This window comes from Rhinichthys klamathensis, unplaced genomic scaffold (genome assembly GCF_029890125.1).
Source record: "Rhinichthys klamathensis goyatoka isolate OS25496 unplaced genomic scaffold, OSU_Roscu_1.1 h1tg000358l_1, whole genome shotgun sequence".
Classification (NCBI taxonomy): domain Eukaryota; kingdom Metazoa; phylum Chordata; class Actinopteri; order Cypriniformes; family Leuciscidae; genus Rhinichthys; species Rhinichthys klamathensis.
In genome coordinates, this window is record NW_026606867.1 from 1,257,490 (window position 1) to 1,274,690 (window position 17,201).

At 37.7% G+C, this 17,201-nt stretch overlaps 2 protein-coding genes across 23 annotated transcripts in view; one reads left to right on the forward strand and one right to left on the reverse strand.

Annotated features, from left to right (window-relative positions):
- Window positions 1–17,201, forward strand: part of caska (calcium/calmodulin-dependent serine protein kinase a) — a 219,665-nt gene that overhangs the window by 177,132 nt on the left and 25,332 nt on the right. For 8 of the 22 annotated variants that reach the window (XM_056232935.1, XM_056232933.1, XM_056232946.1 and 5 more), the window contains exons 6-15: window positions 4,623–4,725; window positions 5,214–5,392; window positions 5,704–5,826; window positions 6,110–6,193; window positions 6,446–6,545; window positions 8,056–8,073; window positions 8,193–8,314; window positions 12,423–12,500; window positions 16,382–16,429; window positions 16,999–17,079. In XM_056232935.1, the coding sequence (XP_056088910.1) occupies window positions 4,623–4,725; window positions 5,214–5,392; window positions 5,704–5,826; window positions 6,110–6,193; window positions 6,446–6,545; window positions 8,056–8,073; window positions 8,193–8,314; window positions 12,423–12,500; window positions 16,382–16,429; window positions 16,999–17,079 (936 nt within the window). The remainder of the gene's footprint in view (window positions 1–4,622; window positions 4,726–5,213; window positions 5,393–5,703; window positions 5,827–6,109; window positions 6,194–6,445; window positions 6,546–8,055; window positions 8,074–8,192; window positions 8,315–12,422; window positions 12,501–16,381; window positions 16,430–16,998; window positions 17,080–17,201) is intronic. The other 14 variants (XM_056232950.1, XM_056232953.1, XM_056232954.1 and 11 more) reach the window with 6 other exon arrangements.
- On the reverse strand, window positions 2,474–3,772 carry gpr34b (G protein-coupled receptor 34b). Its single transcript, XM_056232967.1, has one exon. It carries the CDS (start codon window positions 3,713–3,715, stop codon window positions 2,600–2,602), a length of 1,116 nt encoding a protein of 371 aa, XP_056088942.1. The 5' UTR covers window positions 3,716–3,772; the 3' UTR covers window positions 2,474–2,599.

The following is a 17,201-nucleotide window of genomic DNA, read 5'->3' on the forward strand; positions in this document are numbered from 1 at the left end:
GTATCAGTTTAATAATAATAATAATATATATATATATATATATATATATATATATATATATATGTGTATATACACACACACACACACAACATTTATATTGAATTACTATTCCTATATTCAGGTTTCTCCTGTTTTAACACTGTACATGTAACAGTCACCAGCTTGAGTGCCCTTGAGAGCCACCAGAGGGCACTCCACATCAGACTATTGTCATTCCCTCAATAACTACATCTCCCCTAACTCACTGCCCGGACTCTTCATCCATTATCACATTCACCTGTCTCATTATCTTGTTTAGCTCACCCCATATAAGCCTGGTTTTCTCATTCATTATCTGCAATGTTTTGTTAGCTGTTTAGTGTTACACAGCAATTCCGAGCATTCTCCCTGGTTTCATGTCTCTTGGTTTTTGGATTTCTTGCCTGTTCCGTGGATTGAAAACAAATAACACGGGCTCATCCGGGTTACGGAAGTCAGCAGTGCTATACGCTTGCTAGGAAAAAAAATTCTTTGTGGAAATTTTGCTTTTGGTGAGCTAATAAAATATAAAAATTCAGTCAAGTCTATATTTTATGCAGTTATTTAATTATGTCTTCCAGTATCGTGGACTCGCTCTCGTTTCATACAAATGCAGCTGCTGCCTTTTTACGACTATTGTTTTGTACACTGTTGGATTATAAGATAAAACAAACAGGGACAATTTTAAAACAGTTTTATCTCATATCAATTTCTCTTATCCCCATAATTATTTATGTGACCAAATGCTGTGTAATAAGTGGTATGACTGTAACGTATCCTTTAATTGTCCTAGTTTGAACTTGGTTTTCTAGCAACTGCTCTCTCCGCGGAAGCTTTGCGTTTAAAGACCTTATAAAATATTTCGACTCAGATCAATCATTTGTGTCTAATTATTTACTTATGTGGCAAGTAGCCATGTAATAAGCGGGATAATGTACATCCAGCTGGTTGTTATCTCAGAATAAACCCAGACAGGGTGATCAGGACCCCGACGCGAAGTGGGGGGTGCATTATCCCTTAAACAATGCTTGTACATCATTCATTAATCTTAGCTTAATGTTAATTTTTATATATACTAATTAGAGCTGCAAGCGATAATTTTTTTAAAATCTAACTAATTGCATGATGTGCCGTTTAATTAATCTAATCTACCCCCAAAAGATCATTCGAAGTCATTATTGTGTTCAATCAGAAAAAGCATCAAATAGATATTACAAAAAGTAGCTTTAGAAACATGTTTTATTTGATTCAACAATTTATTACACATAAACTTTTAGGCTAAAATGGACATAATTTTTTCAGAAGCTGCATCTGAATTGGTATTAAGATATATTATAGACCAAAGCAGTTTGATTACCAACATTCTTCAAAATATCTTCATTAATGTTCCGCAAAAGAAAGAAAAACATGCAGTTTTGAAATGACGCAAGGGTGAGTAAATGTTAATAAACAGAAAAAAAAATTTTGGGCAAACTGTCCCCAAAATATGAAATTTATATATTTTTTTCATGAAGTGAAACTCTAAATAAGAAAGTAAAACTGACAGTAGGTGGTGGTAAATGCCTAAATAAGTAAGTGATTGAGTCATTCATTCGATTCGTCTAAACGGCTGATTCATTCAGGAATGATGTAAAATGGCTCTCTTTATGAAGGGGCCATTGAATCTGCTTCACCCGATTGATTCGCTCAAAACACAGATTCATTCAGAAACTAAACACTGCTGTGTGTTGTTCGGAGATGCACAACAGTTCTTCTCTGCCTTTTTAGGTAATATTTTCATTGGCAAAAGTGAGCAAAAACACAATATTCTGTCTAAAATATCACACAATATTAACTTCTTATTTATTGAACTGTTGAATAAAATCAATATCACATTTTCACTAGTGCTATTCGGGACAAAAACAGCACTCGTGTGATATATTGCTTAACGGTTACCTATTTGCTTATCATATGATTTAAATTTGAGACAAAAACTCATGCAGGGGCATTTTTGCCCTGAAATCTTGAATTTTAAGGCCATTCTAACGACTTCCTGTAGTCTACATAATATAGTGAGTTGTTGCTCTGCTTTATGTTTGTCACCAATCAACTGTTTGAAATGTAAGATGACCTAGTTCTGGGGCGGAACGGGTGAGTTAAATCCGCTAATCATTCACATAATTATTTTTATAACTAATTCAATCAACACGTTAAATCGACAGCCCTAATACTAATATACTTGTAACATTTGAAGCTGCATAAATTAAAATGAATTAATGTATAATGAACAAAGATGAATTAACAATGAACAATAGTTCACTTAAAAAAATATTTTCAATTTAGTAATTAATTTTTTTTATTATTATTTAACTAACCTAGATTAATACATGCTTTAAAAGTGTTGTAAAGTGTAACTATTTTTTGTTTGATATTTTTTGTAAAATACATTAAAATAACTATTTTATTTTTTTATAAAAAATAGTGTTTTCAATGGTTAACAAAAGGAAATACACTTCACACTGTTCACAACATATAACTATGTTTCATTTAACTTTGCTGTGCCTTTGGACTCATATGTTTGGTTCATATGTTTAAAGAACTCTCATTGCACATCATACTCTGTCTTTGTTGTTTTTGATGTTTTGACCTGCTCCTGGGTGTCTGTCCTAGGCACAACTACACTGATTTTTGGCTGTTCTTTAGGAGAGTCACTAGAACTGATCAGTCCTCTGGTGATTTGCTGACAGAAGCAATTACAGATGATTTTCAGCATCACTTTGCGAATAGAACTACACAACAAAAAGTACATAACTGGATCCAAACAGCTATTAAGTGCAGATAGTAGTAGAACTACTTCATTGGTTTTATCCAACACATTTATCCTGTCGCAAGATATGCCAGTTTCCATCTGTGACATAATATAGAAAATCCTCACTGAGTGGTAGGGCACAAAACATATTGTGAAGAGGAAGAGCACGAAGAAGGATTTCCATGCTGTTTTGTTATACTTGGCTGCGTTTGGGAAATCTGGTTTCTTTCTGGAGGCTGTAAGGAGCTTCATTCCAATCCTTCCATAGCAGATTACCAACGCACCATAGACCACCCAAAATATACCCACAACGGCAAAGTTGAAATAGGCTTTCCATTTGGAGTTTTGCAGATTTTTATATTGGAAGCACTGTTGGGGTTCACCATTCTCTGGAGTCTGGACAATAAGTGGCGTTACTGCAGCAAGTGACGCAGTCCAGATGACACAGCAGAGAAGTGCACTCCACCGGCTCTGCAGAAACACCCGCCTACAGGATACCCTCTGTAACTTCAAGTAACGGTCTACGCTTATGAAGCCCAGTAAGATTATACTAATGTACATGTTCATGTAAAAGATGTTACCCACTATCCTGCACAGTAATGACGGCAGCACCCACCGGTCATTGTTGGAATGGTACACCACTCGGAAAGGCAGGCATATCACAAGAAGTAAGTCAGCCAGAGCCAAGTTAATGAGAAAAATGCGAATAGAGTTTTTCTTTGGATGTACTCGCAGAAACACCCAGAGAGCTAGCAGGTTCCCAGCCAACCCGAACAGGAAGAAAAGTGCGTACAAAATAGCCAGCGGAACCTGCAAGCTGGCGGTGTCCATCTGGCAGTCTTGCTGGGGATTTTTTGACATGCTGGTCGGTGACGCATTGGGAAAGTTTTGAAGATTGTTGTTGCTCATCTTTGCATGTGCATAATCAAATCTTAGAAAGAGAAACAGATGTCATTATAATACTAAATAAAGTTTGCATTGAACTAAATGTCTGATGTGTACTAGGTAATTGGAGAGTAACTTGCCTTGTTAATTCTGTCCATCAGAAAACTTGTTGAGTTTCATGTTGAATGTCTCTGTCTAATATCTCCTCAGAACTGTCTTTGCAAACTTCCTTTTTTAGTTCCTCGGTAAACTTACCGCAAAGCACAGCTGTGCACCAGTCAGTATAAACACTAAAAAAAGTGTGCAGGTACTTTTAAAGGGGGAAGAGCGTGTCTGAAACCATATTTCAACTCCACCTCAGATCTCGTGACCACCAGATCAGATATATTAGGCCTGCTGAACAATGTTGAAATGATTTTTAATCAATTTAAAATATTTAATTGTGATTATATTATCTTATTTTTTACATTGTTTCACTCATGGGTGATATTCCACTTGTTGAGCTTTGATGAAAATACAAATTATGATTCATACTTTTTATTTTCATTTTATTTCCTTCAAATTGACAAAACAGGTCAATTTACAAATATAAGTAAATTCTTCTCCACGAAGAATTAATCCTCCATTACCTATCCAACATGTATGTGGCAGTCATCCTTATGTGTAGATTGCTGGAATAAATCCACAAAAAACAAACAATTGAAACAATACTTGTGTTAAATATTTTGTCTGGATTTTGTTTAAATAAACCTTTTCTTTCTTTCTTCATTGTTTATTGATAAATTCGTTTTTAGAAATCACTCAGAATCACATTACATATTTAATTTATCACAATGTGTCTTCACTTCCCTTGACTTTTAATGTCAATTCCAGTGTAGTTTGTACAACAGAGTAACTATCTTTTTTGTCTTTTCTTTCTTTTTCACTGCAGCCTCATTGTGTGTTGCTGGCATCGAAGGAGAACTCTGCTCCAGTGAAACTGGGTGGCTTCGGTGTGGCTATACAGTTGGGAGAGTCCGGATTAGTGGCTGGAGGTACTTGGAAAAACCCTGTTTAAACTTGTAACATACAGCACATGGACATTTCCTGTGTACACTACCTGCACTGCAAACTAGAAGCATTGAGAAGCTTCTGGTCAACATTATTCATATGTAAAAGCATGTAGTTTAAGTTAAATGAAGCACAAACTACACAAAGAAATAACATCCTCTTTTCATTATATTGGCTTGAAGAACTGAAACTCATCAGAATTTTAAAATATTAGTTCCTTAATAACATACAAAACCATTTAGGACATCATCATAACTCTTATTCAGTGTCACTTCATAAATTGGGTCATAAATTTCAAATCATTCAGGCAATGATTTTTTCCTGATCCATGAGCTCTTTGTCACTACTGCTGTTTGTGAGAGACCGTGTATGCATGATTGTGCTGCTTGATTGTTTAAATCTTGAATCAGCGACAGCTCTTTTGTATGTATTTGAATGGATGCTCACACGTGACATGTTGTCTGTGCCGTAGGCCGGGTGGGCACTCCGCACTTCATGGCCCCTGAGGTGGTGAAAAGAGAACCCTATGGGAAACCTGTGGATGTTTGGGGCTGTGGTGTCATTCTCTTCATCCTGCTGAGTGGCTGCCTGCCCTTCTATGGCACTAAAGAACGCCTGTTTGAAGCAATCATTAAAGGAAAATACAAGGTAGTAGTTTAATAGCATAGTTCGTCAAGACATGCTGGAAATATCTTTAAGGCCTTCAAAAGGGGCTGAAGTCAGGCTAATAAAAGCAGCAACGTATACTGATTTGTTTAAGGGCTTAGGTTATGAGGTAAGAAACCTGAAGTCAGTTACTTTTTACACATAAATCACTTTAGTCCATTAGTATCAAGTGTCGTTATTGTCCGTGAACATGTTGGCAGAATCTAAGCATTGATTCTGGCACCATCACCATTTTGGTGGAAAAGTGGTTTCAGAGGATCTGGGTTTGTCCATTTATGTATGCGTGTGCTTTGCAGATGAACCCACGGCAGTGGGGCCACATCTCAGAGAGTGCCAAAGACCTGGTGCGTCGTATGCTGATGCTGGACCCTGCCGAGAGGATCACAGTGTATGAAGCTCTCAACCACCCCTGGCTCAAGGTATCAACATGACTCAAGAAGTATCTGCTTACTGATCTTACAGAGTTTTATTATTGTTGTTGTTGCTGTTGTTGTTTTAATTAATAATACTATTAAAACCATACAAACTATGCATTATATATACACTAATTATATATTATTTTTCAGCATTATGTTTTCTTAATATGCTTCTTTTTTTTTTCATGTAGATTTACATATGTTTCTGCAATAATTTATGGACTTAAGTTGCCCTTCTTTAATGAGATGAATAAGCACCATTTGAAGTGTGTGTGTTTCCTGTTAGGAGAGAGACCGCTATGCCTACAAAATCCACCTTCTTGAAACAGTCGAGCAGCTGAGGAAGTTCAATGCCAGGAGGAAGCTAAAAGTGAGACGTTGGCACTTTAGAGTCTTTGCGTATTGTTTTAGTAACTGCTCTTGTGCATGATTCATGTGCATGTTCTTCAGTGTAATATAAAGACCACAAATAAATAGTAATTAGGGCAGCCACATTGTACTACCGTATGTGCATTGCACTGTGAAAGTAAAAGGATGGAAATACATGTTTAGAGGGGAATGTCAGCTAAATTCAGTTGTTGCCAAATATGCAGAGTTAATCAATATCTGTACGGCTTGACAGGGTGCAGTGCTCGCCGCAGTCTCAAGTCACAAGTTCAACTCTTTCTATGGCGACCCACCTGAAGAACTGCCTGACTTCTCTGAGGACCCTACTTCATCAGGTACTACAGCAACCAGCAGAGGTGCAACATGAGCTCCAACCCACTTCCTGAACTGTTTTTTTTTTTGTGCTGAATTATCGGTCTTGTAGTCTCTTATCACAGTGTTTTGGTTACTTTGATGTTATCTGCATGACAGAGAGAAAGAAATTAAGCTTGTTGGGAACTTGCTAAGACAAGCATTATGGTCATTATTGCGCACAATTTAAGGATTTGAACAAATCTCTAAGTCTCAGTAAGCTATCCCGCTACAGGCATAAATTATTCCTCAAATCACATTGCCTGTTGAGAAGAGGTGAATCCTATACAGAGAAAAATCTCAGAGTTACGTTGAAGGAGTAAAAATGTCATGAAGATTTAGGGTGGCCTCTTATGACTTGAGCCATTAAACAAATAGCTCTAGAAACTGCTTAGCAACACCCTAACAACCACCCACAATAACCTTGCATTAAGCCAGTGAGTTTTGCATAGCCAACCACCACTAAAATGTTCTATTTTTTAACAATAGTCACAGAAATGTGTCTTGTTTAAATATCTTACAGACCTCACTGTGTAAATTCACAGCTCCCAACACTGACCACAAATAATTTGGTTTACAGCCTGGTTCACGTTTCCTGTTTATTTCTCATACCAATTGTGGTTACATCCTTTTTTCACTTAACACAGAATTTAAAGGGGTAGTTCACCCAAAAATTATGTCATTAATTACTCAACCTAATGTCATTCCAAATCTGTAAGACAAAAAGTTCATAAAGAGATCGTAAAACTAATCCACATGAATTGAGTGGTTTAGTCAAACATTTCCGAAGACACAATCAGTTTCTACGCTCAACAGATTGCATTTAAGCTTCTATTCACATTTAAACATTCATCAACACACACACATGATCAACGGAAGCTCAACCATGTTTGCTTGACGTGCAAAAACCAATGAGGTTAATTTCGTGTGTTATGCAGCACATTTGAGCTTCCGCAAGAACCAATAAGATTCATTCTCGTGTTAAACAATACAGTTGAGCTTCCACAAGAACCAATGAGGTTCATTCTTGTGCGTCAACCAGGTTCGGTTTAGCTTCTGTTTATGTTTGATGATCAATGTTTATATGTGAATAAAAGGCTGGATTCAATCTGTTCATCATATAAAGCGATTCTGTCTCTTTAGAAAATTTGGACTAAACCACTCAATTCATTTGGATTTGTTTTATAATCACTTTATTCATTTTTTATGAACTTTAGGACATGGTAGTTGCGTAGCTGTCAATGGAGAGATTTTATTAAGATATTATTAAAAATATCTTCATTTGTGTTCTGATTCTGAACAAATCCCCTAAGATATACTAGGAATTTCATTTGAATGTGCATTTGTACGTAGTTATTCACAAACTTTTTTAACTGATTGTTTTATGTGTGCACTTAAGAGTGTGGGTGAATTCTATCTCTAATCACATGACAATTCATCTCTGTATTGTTAAAGTAATATTTGTTGCTTGTTTCTATGCTGGCCACCCTGCAGGACTACTAGCTGCAGAAAGTAGGTGTCACTGTCTGTCCCTTTACGAAGTCTTGATTCTTTTTAAATCAAGTTCATGCTTTTCTGGGTTTCTGAAGGTCATGGTGTTTGCTCGCTTGTGTTTGTGTGTACATGTAAAGGGGCTGTGTCACAAGTGCTGGACAGTTTGGAGGAGATCCATGCACTGACAGACTGCAGTGAGAAAGACCTGGACTTTCTACACAGCGTCTTCCAGGACCATCACCTCCACACACTGCTTGATGTAAGAGACTGTACTATACAGGCAAATACACATATACACACCCCATAAAATACTTCCTCCTTTATACAACAGAAGCGGTTGTGTTAAGATGCTGTTATATCTTGGTGCGATTAACTTGCTTTGAACTTTAAAGTAAATGTCTCATTAGGATTTTCTTCTTCTTTCTTTCTTGCTTTTGATGAGTCAGCAACAACCTAGTCTCGGCCTCGGATCATTCACAGACCTTCTGATGCATATTGCACATAAAAATGGCAAGAGTTCACTGAGATTGCAGTTCCAGTTTGATTAATTGGCTTTGTGCAATTTCTGGGGATGTCAGGGTGCATTGTTAGCTAGATTTTTTTTTCTTTTTTCAATGATTATCCATTTTTCATACTGTATAATATAATGTTGTGATGCCTAAATTCATATTTAGCATTTAAAGTCCCCATGAATTCAAAATTGACCATACTTACTTTGTTTGCCTAAATTGATCGTTTTTTGGTGAACAATTCATCCATGCAAGTCAATCCACACAAAAAAATTTTTTGGCTTCGTAATCTTTAATCAAAATCTGAAATTTCCCCTCCCCTCTGCATTGGAGGACCTTCCTTGATGACGTAGGTTTGACGGTTTGGGTGTCTGCTTAACATCCGTAACCACGCCCCTCCAACTGACAGTAGACAGGCTGAATGAAAACACCTACTTTTCTAGATCCAAACAGGTGCTAGTTGGAAAAAAAGCCGCGCCCACTATTTTGCCTCATTTAGTATTCCGTTTCTCTCGGAAATACGTTACAATACTGGAGAAAAGTCGTTTGCAACTTCCGGTACACTGGGACTTTAACACAACTGATTTGAACTATTAGCCATAGTAAGTTTGGCTATGCTATAACCTGTGTAAACAGGTTGGATTTGGTTTCTTGACATTTAACAGACAGTTTTTTAGCCAAATCATCTTTCAATATACTCATTGCTGGCACAGCCTCTGAGGAGAGATTTGTGGGTAATTGCACTGTGCACACAGTAGTTCAGGATTTGTTCTTGGTGACTTCCACAGTTGGCTGCTAACAGCCTACAATCTTGATTATTACCCTTCCACTACCCAAACAAAAAGCCATCCATGCTACAGATATCAATTTACTTGAAATAATTGGCCAGAACTTACTTTCAATTTCTTTTCTGGCTCCCACAGCTGATCAGACAATAAATGTTAGAATACCAATTTCAGAATTTCCCATTCAGCTTTCCACAGAAAATGTTTGTGTTGATTTTTTTTGTTTGTTTATTTGAGAACTCAGTGGACTTTGTTCATGCATTGTTCTTTGTTCATTCATTGCAAGCACACACGCTGCGTGGCCTCGGCACACACACGTGCACTTGTTTGTTTTTTTAGTATTATGGCATTATGCACATTTTTGTGTGTGTGAATAAGTGCAGCTGTGGACTCTCTTCTCAGTCTCTATATTTGTGTGTGTGTCTGTATACCAAGGCCTCTATAGAGAGGCATACAGCTTGGTACAACCCAGTGTGGATGATAGGGTCTGTCTCCATAGCCACAGGCCAGAGGAAAGCAGAGAGGAGGGCTCTGTGGGTAAGATTATCACCAGGAGGCTGTGAATGCATGTCGTCTCATTGAGAACTCAACTCCTACCCTGAATAGGGAGGGAAACAATAGCACCTATTGTCAACCTCCATGCTTTTTACTGTTGTGGCTCCAGCAGTATCTGTATATCAGAAGAGTTACTCCAGACTTTGCCATCCTCTCCATTCAAGCTCTGAGTGTAACTCTAGCTTCATGAAACAGAGGACAGAGGGGTTGAGATCCTATCAGGACCAACTTTGTCTGGAGTTTAACTTCGGTTTTGGTTGTTTTTTCTTTGGCTGTGGTGAGTAACCTGGGATGTTTTTATATTTATTGTTTGCTGAAGGTGCTGCAACTTTTGCTGTTCCCTTAAACTCAGCTAAAACTGTATGTGTGAGATTGTGAAATATAAATAAAGAACGGATATCCTGTGCATTCTAAAAGGATGTAATAGAGGTGTGATCCTGGCCGTGACATGGCTGATGTACTGGCTGTTGGCACTCGAGCTGTTGGCACTCGAGCTAAGCCACTGAAGAATCACATATTAACAGATGTGTTTTACAAGAATATTTAAATGCAAATAACTCACAGCATACTGCAGCTGACTCAGATGCGCAGAATAATGTACCTGTAGAACTCTGGAGACATGGAGAACATCTGTTAATGCAATTACAGCTGTTCATCACTGGAATAAATTTTAAAAAGTATTTAATTAAATGTCTTTTTTTAATTAACATTTTGCTGGGAAAAACTGTAGCCTGTTACATGCAATAGAGCTGCTCAGTTGTGATGTAAATTTGCAGGCCCCAAACAAAAGTAGCAATGTCAGTGAAATGTTATTGTTTGTGAGGGTCAGTGTTCACTTTCTACATGAACTAGTTCAAAGTTCAGTTCACAAACTAGTTCAGTTCATAGTTCATACTTCACAATTTTGTTCACAAGTTCCAAAAATGAACTAGTTCATAGTTCTTTTTTTCCATATGTTGCTGCAAGCTATTTTTTTTTATTATTGCCACAGCCCATATACAACCACAGACAGCAATCATTTTATTGGCGGGCAAAGTTTGCACAGAAATGTTAGATTTTTCTTATCCTCACCGACCTTGTCATAAAACTCGTTTAAATGATCATACGACGCCTCCTCGATGCTTTGTCGACTACATGCTGCTTTTTGTTTTGATGACGCATGCAGCGGTGCGACACTGGTGGCTGGTGTTGCCAGATTGAGTGTTTTTTTCGCTACATATTGAAGGCCTGTTTACGGTGTGTTTTAGCCGGGTTTTCGCCTGGAAGGCTCTATAGAAATCTGGCACCCTATTGAATGAAGTTTAACTGAGTGAGTGTGCGTTCACAGACACCAGAATGAACTGATGTTCACAGTAACGTTCAGCAGGCAGTAATACAGTACGTTCAGTTCACGTTCGCCCAAAATATGAACGAGTTCATGAACTATCGTTCAATGAACGCGTTCAGGCACTGGTGAGGGTTAACCTCTTATTGTTTTTCCTCTACTCAAAAAGCAAAAGGAGCAAGGGCCCTATCTTGCACTCGGCGCAAATGACTTTGTACACTGACGCATGTATCATTCCTATTTTGCACCCGCGCAAAGCGGACTTTTCCCTCCACAGACGCACGTCGGTTAACTAAGAAATACACTTGCGCTCCCCGGGGCGGTTCAGCGCAAAGAGGAGGCGTGTTCCGGCGCAAACTTTCCCTCATGCTATTTTGCTGTTCTATAAAACAATTGCGCCACTGACCAGAAAAAAAACTAGTCTAAAGTCAGTGGCGCGTTGCGCGTTGTTCATTATGCTATTTTAAGGGCGCATGCTTGGCCATAATCAATGTAGCGTGTGCACAACGCGCATACACGTTGATTCTCTCATCCAAGCAGCAGTTTTAATTTTTGCAAATCATACATTATTACGATAGATAGATAGATAGATAGATAGATAGATAGATAGATAGATAGATAGATAGATAGATAGATAGATAGATAGATAGATAGATAGATAGATAGATAGATAGATAGATAGATAGATAGATAGATAGATAGACAATTTATTATAAAAGCATGTAGCTTACACATTTACCCAAATTATCATACGCCTGTTTAACAGAAGTTAATTTGGGTGGGTTTCTCCATCCCCAATGTCACTTCTCTGTGTTTTACGGCCCTGACGAGAACGTTGCTCTCCTCGGCTGTGAACCGCTCCTGGCGCGCGCCTGGCAAATCCGCCGTTATAATAGGAATCCGCTTTAGAACAAGCGCGCCTGCTCTTAAAGGGAATGTGAGATGACGCTCTGATTGGTTTATTTCACGTTACGCCCAAACCACACCTATGAATAATGAAGCTACTTCAGACCAACCCCTTTTAGATTTGCGCCAGGCGCAAGAGGCATTTATCCCACCGGGAAAATAGCAACAGCGCCGGGATCCGCCCACAAAGTTACTTGCGCTTTACGCTTTGACACTTGCGTTTCAGATCGTTAAAATAGGGCCCAAGGAGTCTTCTGATTATTGTTCTGCCCATTTTCACTTTTTCAGCTATACGACAAGATAAACACCAAGTCTTCACCGCAAATCAGGAATCCTGCAAGTGACGCAGTATCGAGAGCCAAAGAGGTGAGTGCAGGCTACAGTAACGGAAAGATACTGTTGTAGTTGCAAATAAAACATTATGAGGTCCAGAGAGGTTCCTAGCACAAGTTTAATTGTGTTTGTAGTTTGTTGTAGTTGTAAATGTAAAACATTGTAGTTTTTGACTTGTTTGTCGATTAAAAAAAAAAACTCTACCAGGACTAATTTTTTTCCACTTTTATGCACAACCTGTCCATTTCAGAAAAGATGCAGTTTAATGCCTCTTTTCAATTTCCTCAACAAGAAAGTATGTTAATGTGATTTGGGACTTAGAATAATATTTAGATGATTTGAATGTGTTAATTCAGAATGACATTATAAATATTTAGTACTCTGTTTATCAGAATATTTTGGTGTGTTTGTCCTCCTTTTTTATCAACTATTCTGTCTAGTTTATATTTCCATTTTAATACAGCTCATCTGGATATTCAGAAATGGCTCACTGCATGACCTACTCACACCTTGGCTTTCCTAGAAACTGAATTTCCTCACTGCATATTTCTATCATGTTTTTTTCACTTCTGCTCTGTGGCTTTTTTCATAGTTGATTGACGAATTTGTTCAAAATTCATTTATAACACTAGAAGTGAGCTAAATTTTCATATTATAACTGAAAGCTGATAACATGGTTAAAAAAAAAACACACATTATGGCTTGTTTCGTATACATTTTGTTAAAATAAAATTTATTTTACAGATGATGGTCGCACAAATTTGAGTAGTAATTTAGGAATTTTATACCGTATTTGTTCATATCTGTTATTTAGAAAGCACCATGTGACAGACATTCATGTAATTTTATATAGTTTAACAGACGGCCTCAACCAAAAGCCTGTTTTGTAGTTAATGCCTCTTAGAATTTTTAATCTCAGTGTATGATTTAGCTATGTGACATTTACAGATCCCTAGTGGTCTATTGCTTGTGTGAGCACATGCCTGTTTTCTTCGTGGTGAATTAGAATGCATTCAAACCAGCTGCAGTCAAAAATCCACATTAGCAAGTGAATGTGTTTGCTTGCTTTTACCTACAGAGTAGACTAGAAAAAAAATATAGAATAATGACTGTGTGGATTTGGACAAAGCATCTCTCTTTATTGCCATTGATATGTAAGTGCAGAAGATTATCATTGAGATCACAGAGACTGACATGACGCTTCTCAATTTACCTGAAAGTAAATTTGAGAAAGTGAAAATGCATTTTGCTTGGTGATCTTATCGGGCTGTATGTTTGATGTGTGACTGTCTGTGTGCTTTCCTCACTGTTGGCTGAAGCGTTTGCTCTCTTCATTTGCACAGAAACTGTTAAAATCCTCACAATTAACACAATTAGACAGTGAATAGTTATGCTAATGGTTCTATTTTGTCCTTAACACAATAAATGAAGTTTAACTATCCATTAACCACAATATCCAGTAACTTTACGAGCATTCTAAAAAACATCCCTTGCTGGCTCTAAAGACATAAAAGACATTGATACAGTATTTCTTATAAACAGCTGATGTTAATGAGGACAGGTGGGCAGGAAAGGTAATGTTAACCAAAAGTCAAGGTAATGCAGTCTAAAATGTAGCAAAAGTTAATGTAACAATTTAATTAATTTAATTCAATGTAATAAATATTATGGGAATAATAGGAAATGATGATGGATTTCTTTACATCCTCATTTAAATTCACTCCATCTATTTGTTAAATGCATGTTGTTGATTTTTAGGGCTGCCCCCGAATAAATATTTTTCTAGTCGACTAGTAGTCGTTCATTTAAGCGAAAACTGTAGTTGACCAGTCGCACGTTTTTGATATTAAATTAATTACTTAAATATTACTTTAAATTATAAATTAGCATGCAAGCGCTTGCTTATCATTTGCCACAGCGCACTAGGAAAAGTAATGATTATGAATTTGTCAGAAAAAAAACAGCAAGGAGACTTACTGAATAATTTAATAGGTAAATAGTGTTTTCTGAGTCAGTGTCGGCTGCAAAGATGAATTTGACATTTCATACGGATTACGTAGTCAGAGAATATTTGTTTTCAAATTTGAATTGGTTAATTTAAAAGTACCCATTTCAAGCTTGCTATAGACATATAGTATTATGTCTTTGAGGCATGTATATGCTTGTGTGAGTATTGGTATCGGAACATTTGTGGCACGCTCCAGAAAGACGTACACGGAGACAGAGATGGCAGAAAGTGCATCTTGTTTGTTCTTTTTATTTTACAAAAGCTTGAGTGTTGTTGTTATTGTGAGTGCACACAAATAAAAGTAGACACAGTTTCAAATGATGTATTAGTCTATTTTAAGTTCATTTCGCTGTTATCAGGAAAAATGCAAGTAATCTCCACATGAATACTTGGATATGCGCACATTTATCTAGGATAAATAATATAATAAAAATTATTTGTTACATTTATATAGCGCATTTCTAGGTACTCAAAGCACTTTACATATGGAAGTGGAAATCTCAACCACTACCAATGTGCAGCATCCACCTGGATGATGCGACGGCAGCCATATTGCGCCAGAACGCCCACCATACACCAGCTTATTGGTGGAGAGGAGACAGAGAGATAACATTAGAGTGGGCGGCCATGTAAGGTGTCTAACATTAGGCTGCTACTTACATGTTTCAAATGATAAGCCATATTTGAGGTTGATGAATGAAAGGCGAACATTTGGATTTCCTGCCCGACATTGGCTACTTTAATTACCACATGGACCAGCGTGTTAATGATCTATCCGTCATGGACTGTGTGACTTCATCACTTCCTGTAGAGTTTTTTTTTTCTGTGACTAACCAACTAATTAAAATTTGGTTGACTAAGACTAACGTGTAGTCGACTATTAGGGAGCAGCCCTATTGATCTTATTGTCAATGATTCATCTATGTACGTATGTGAAATTTTCGTATTTTTAAATTTATTTTTACTAAATGTTCCGGTAAAACGACAGACTTCTCTCTGGTGATGTATGTCGGACTTCTCCAGTCATTTAGTTAGTTTAAACATGCCAATCCACAACCAACTGCAAGCTCACATTTATTTAGATGTTCTTTAAAATAGGGAAGAAAAGATCTGTTGCCGCTTCCATTACATCTCGACTTTAAACTGATGTTTTAGGAGGGGAGTAGTCCCCCATTCAGCTTAATTTTTTCTTGAAGTAAAATGGGTTGCGAATGCTGTTGACTTGAAGTTAGCGAACCAAAACTGATAATGTTCTATCATATATTAATTGCGTCAACTGTAGCTTTCTGAATATGTCAACGAATCCTAACTTGATGCTATCTGATAAGCCTGATCAAACAGATGTGTTTAAACAGATTTTCATTTTCAAGTTCCCATAAAGAAATTAAAGTAATCTTAGTTTGGTTAGTTAAAACCATCTGCATTCTCTAAGATAAAAATAGTAAGTTTCAAACTAGTCTTGATGGTTGCTTCTGGTCTTAATATATAGTTTGATGGCCTCCCTCAGTGGTTCTCTTAGTCTTGACTCCTCTAAAACCAGTCCCTTCTTCTCAGACACAAGTCACACAACCTATAAAGCTCAACCACTTCCTTTAGTATTGCACATCAAAAAGGAACTCAGGCTGGCTGGTGATTAAAGAGCTGTGCTCTTGAATAACCCTCCTTGGCCTCTTGCTTGTGATCACTGGCAGTGGTGAAATGCTTAAGGATTATCCTCTTTGTATTGCTTAGAGCCAGCGGGGCGGAAACTAACCCATCACCTCTCACTGTTTTCCTGAGCAACTGAATCTTGCGGAGACGGCGAAATGCCTACCTCCAAAATTCAGCCTTCGACTCTGCTTCCTCTTACACAGAATATATGTATCAAATGTTATAAAACTCTCCTGTGTGTGTCTCTCATGCTAAGACCTCCGCTGAAGACGGGTCGAGCACGGCTTTGAAACATCTGGAATATGTAAGCTGCAGACATTTTCCCAATCTTATGTCCACTTCTTTTTACCACTTTTGTAGAACATGTGGAAATTTCTAGCTACACGGATTCTTGTAAATGTCTGAGCTTTACATTTAGTGATGTTGACTGGCAGTGAGGGGCTGCCAGATGGGTTTAAACATTGATTAGAGCTCATTAGAGATGATTAGTGTGGTTTCAAAAGACGTTCAGGTTCCGGCGCTCAGAAGCATTCAGCGGGGAGTTGTGACATATCTGCAGTACTGTGCCAAATCACCCCCTTCCCACCTGACCCGTCCCACCCCGCCAATAGAAGGGCCAAATGAGTCCAGACAGCAGTGCTGATTGGTCACATGGGGTTTAAGGGTCATTCCAGAAATTTTTGTGTGTATGTGTGTGTGTCTCTGTTCTGATATATGGTGTGTGGGGTCTCAGCAGTCCAGCTCAAAGTTGTGTTGCAGTGTATGAGATTAAAAAGCCTATGTCAGATATAGCATCTTTACTCACCTCAAGAGATATACCTAGCGTGGAGATGACAGCCTGAGGTAAAGCCTGATTACGCTGTCTGTCTGTAGGTACTGGAGGAGATTTCCTGCTACCCGGAGAATGCAGACGCTAAAGAACTGAGACGGATCCTGTCCCAGCCCCATTTCATGGTGAGTCACAGCAACACAGCTCAAATTCTTTTGATAATCTCTTTACAAAAACACCTCAACAAGTCAATATGAAATCAAAATTGTATAACCCTATTTACTTTCCTTTCCAGAATTCACATTCT

Bases quoted from the DNA above. Each gene is read 5' to 3' on its own strand.
- gpr34b (XM_056232967.1), bottom strand. From the start codon at position 3,715: ATGAGCAACAACAATCTTCAAAACTTTCCCAATGCGTCACCGACCAGC.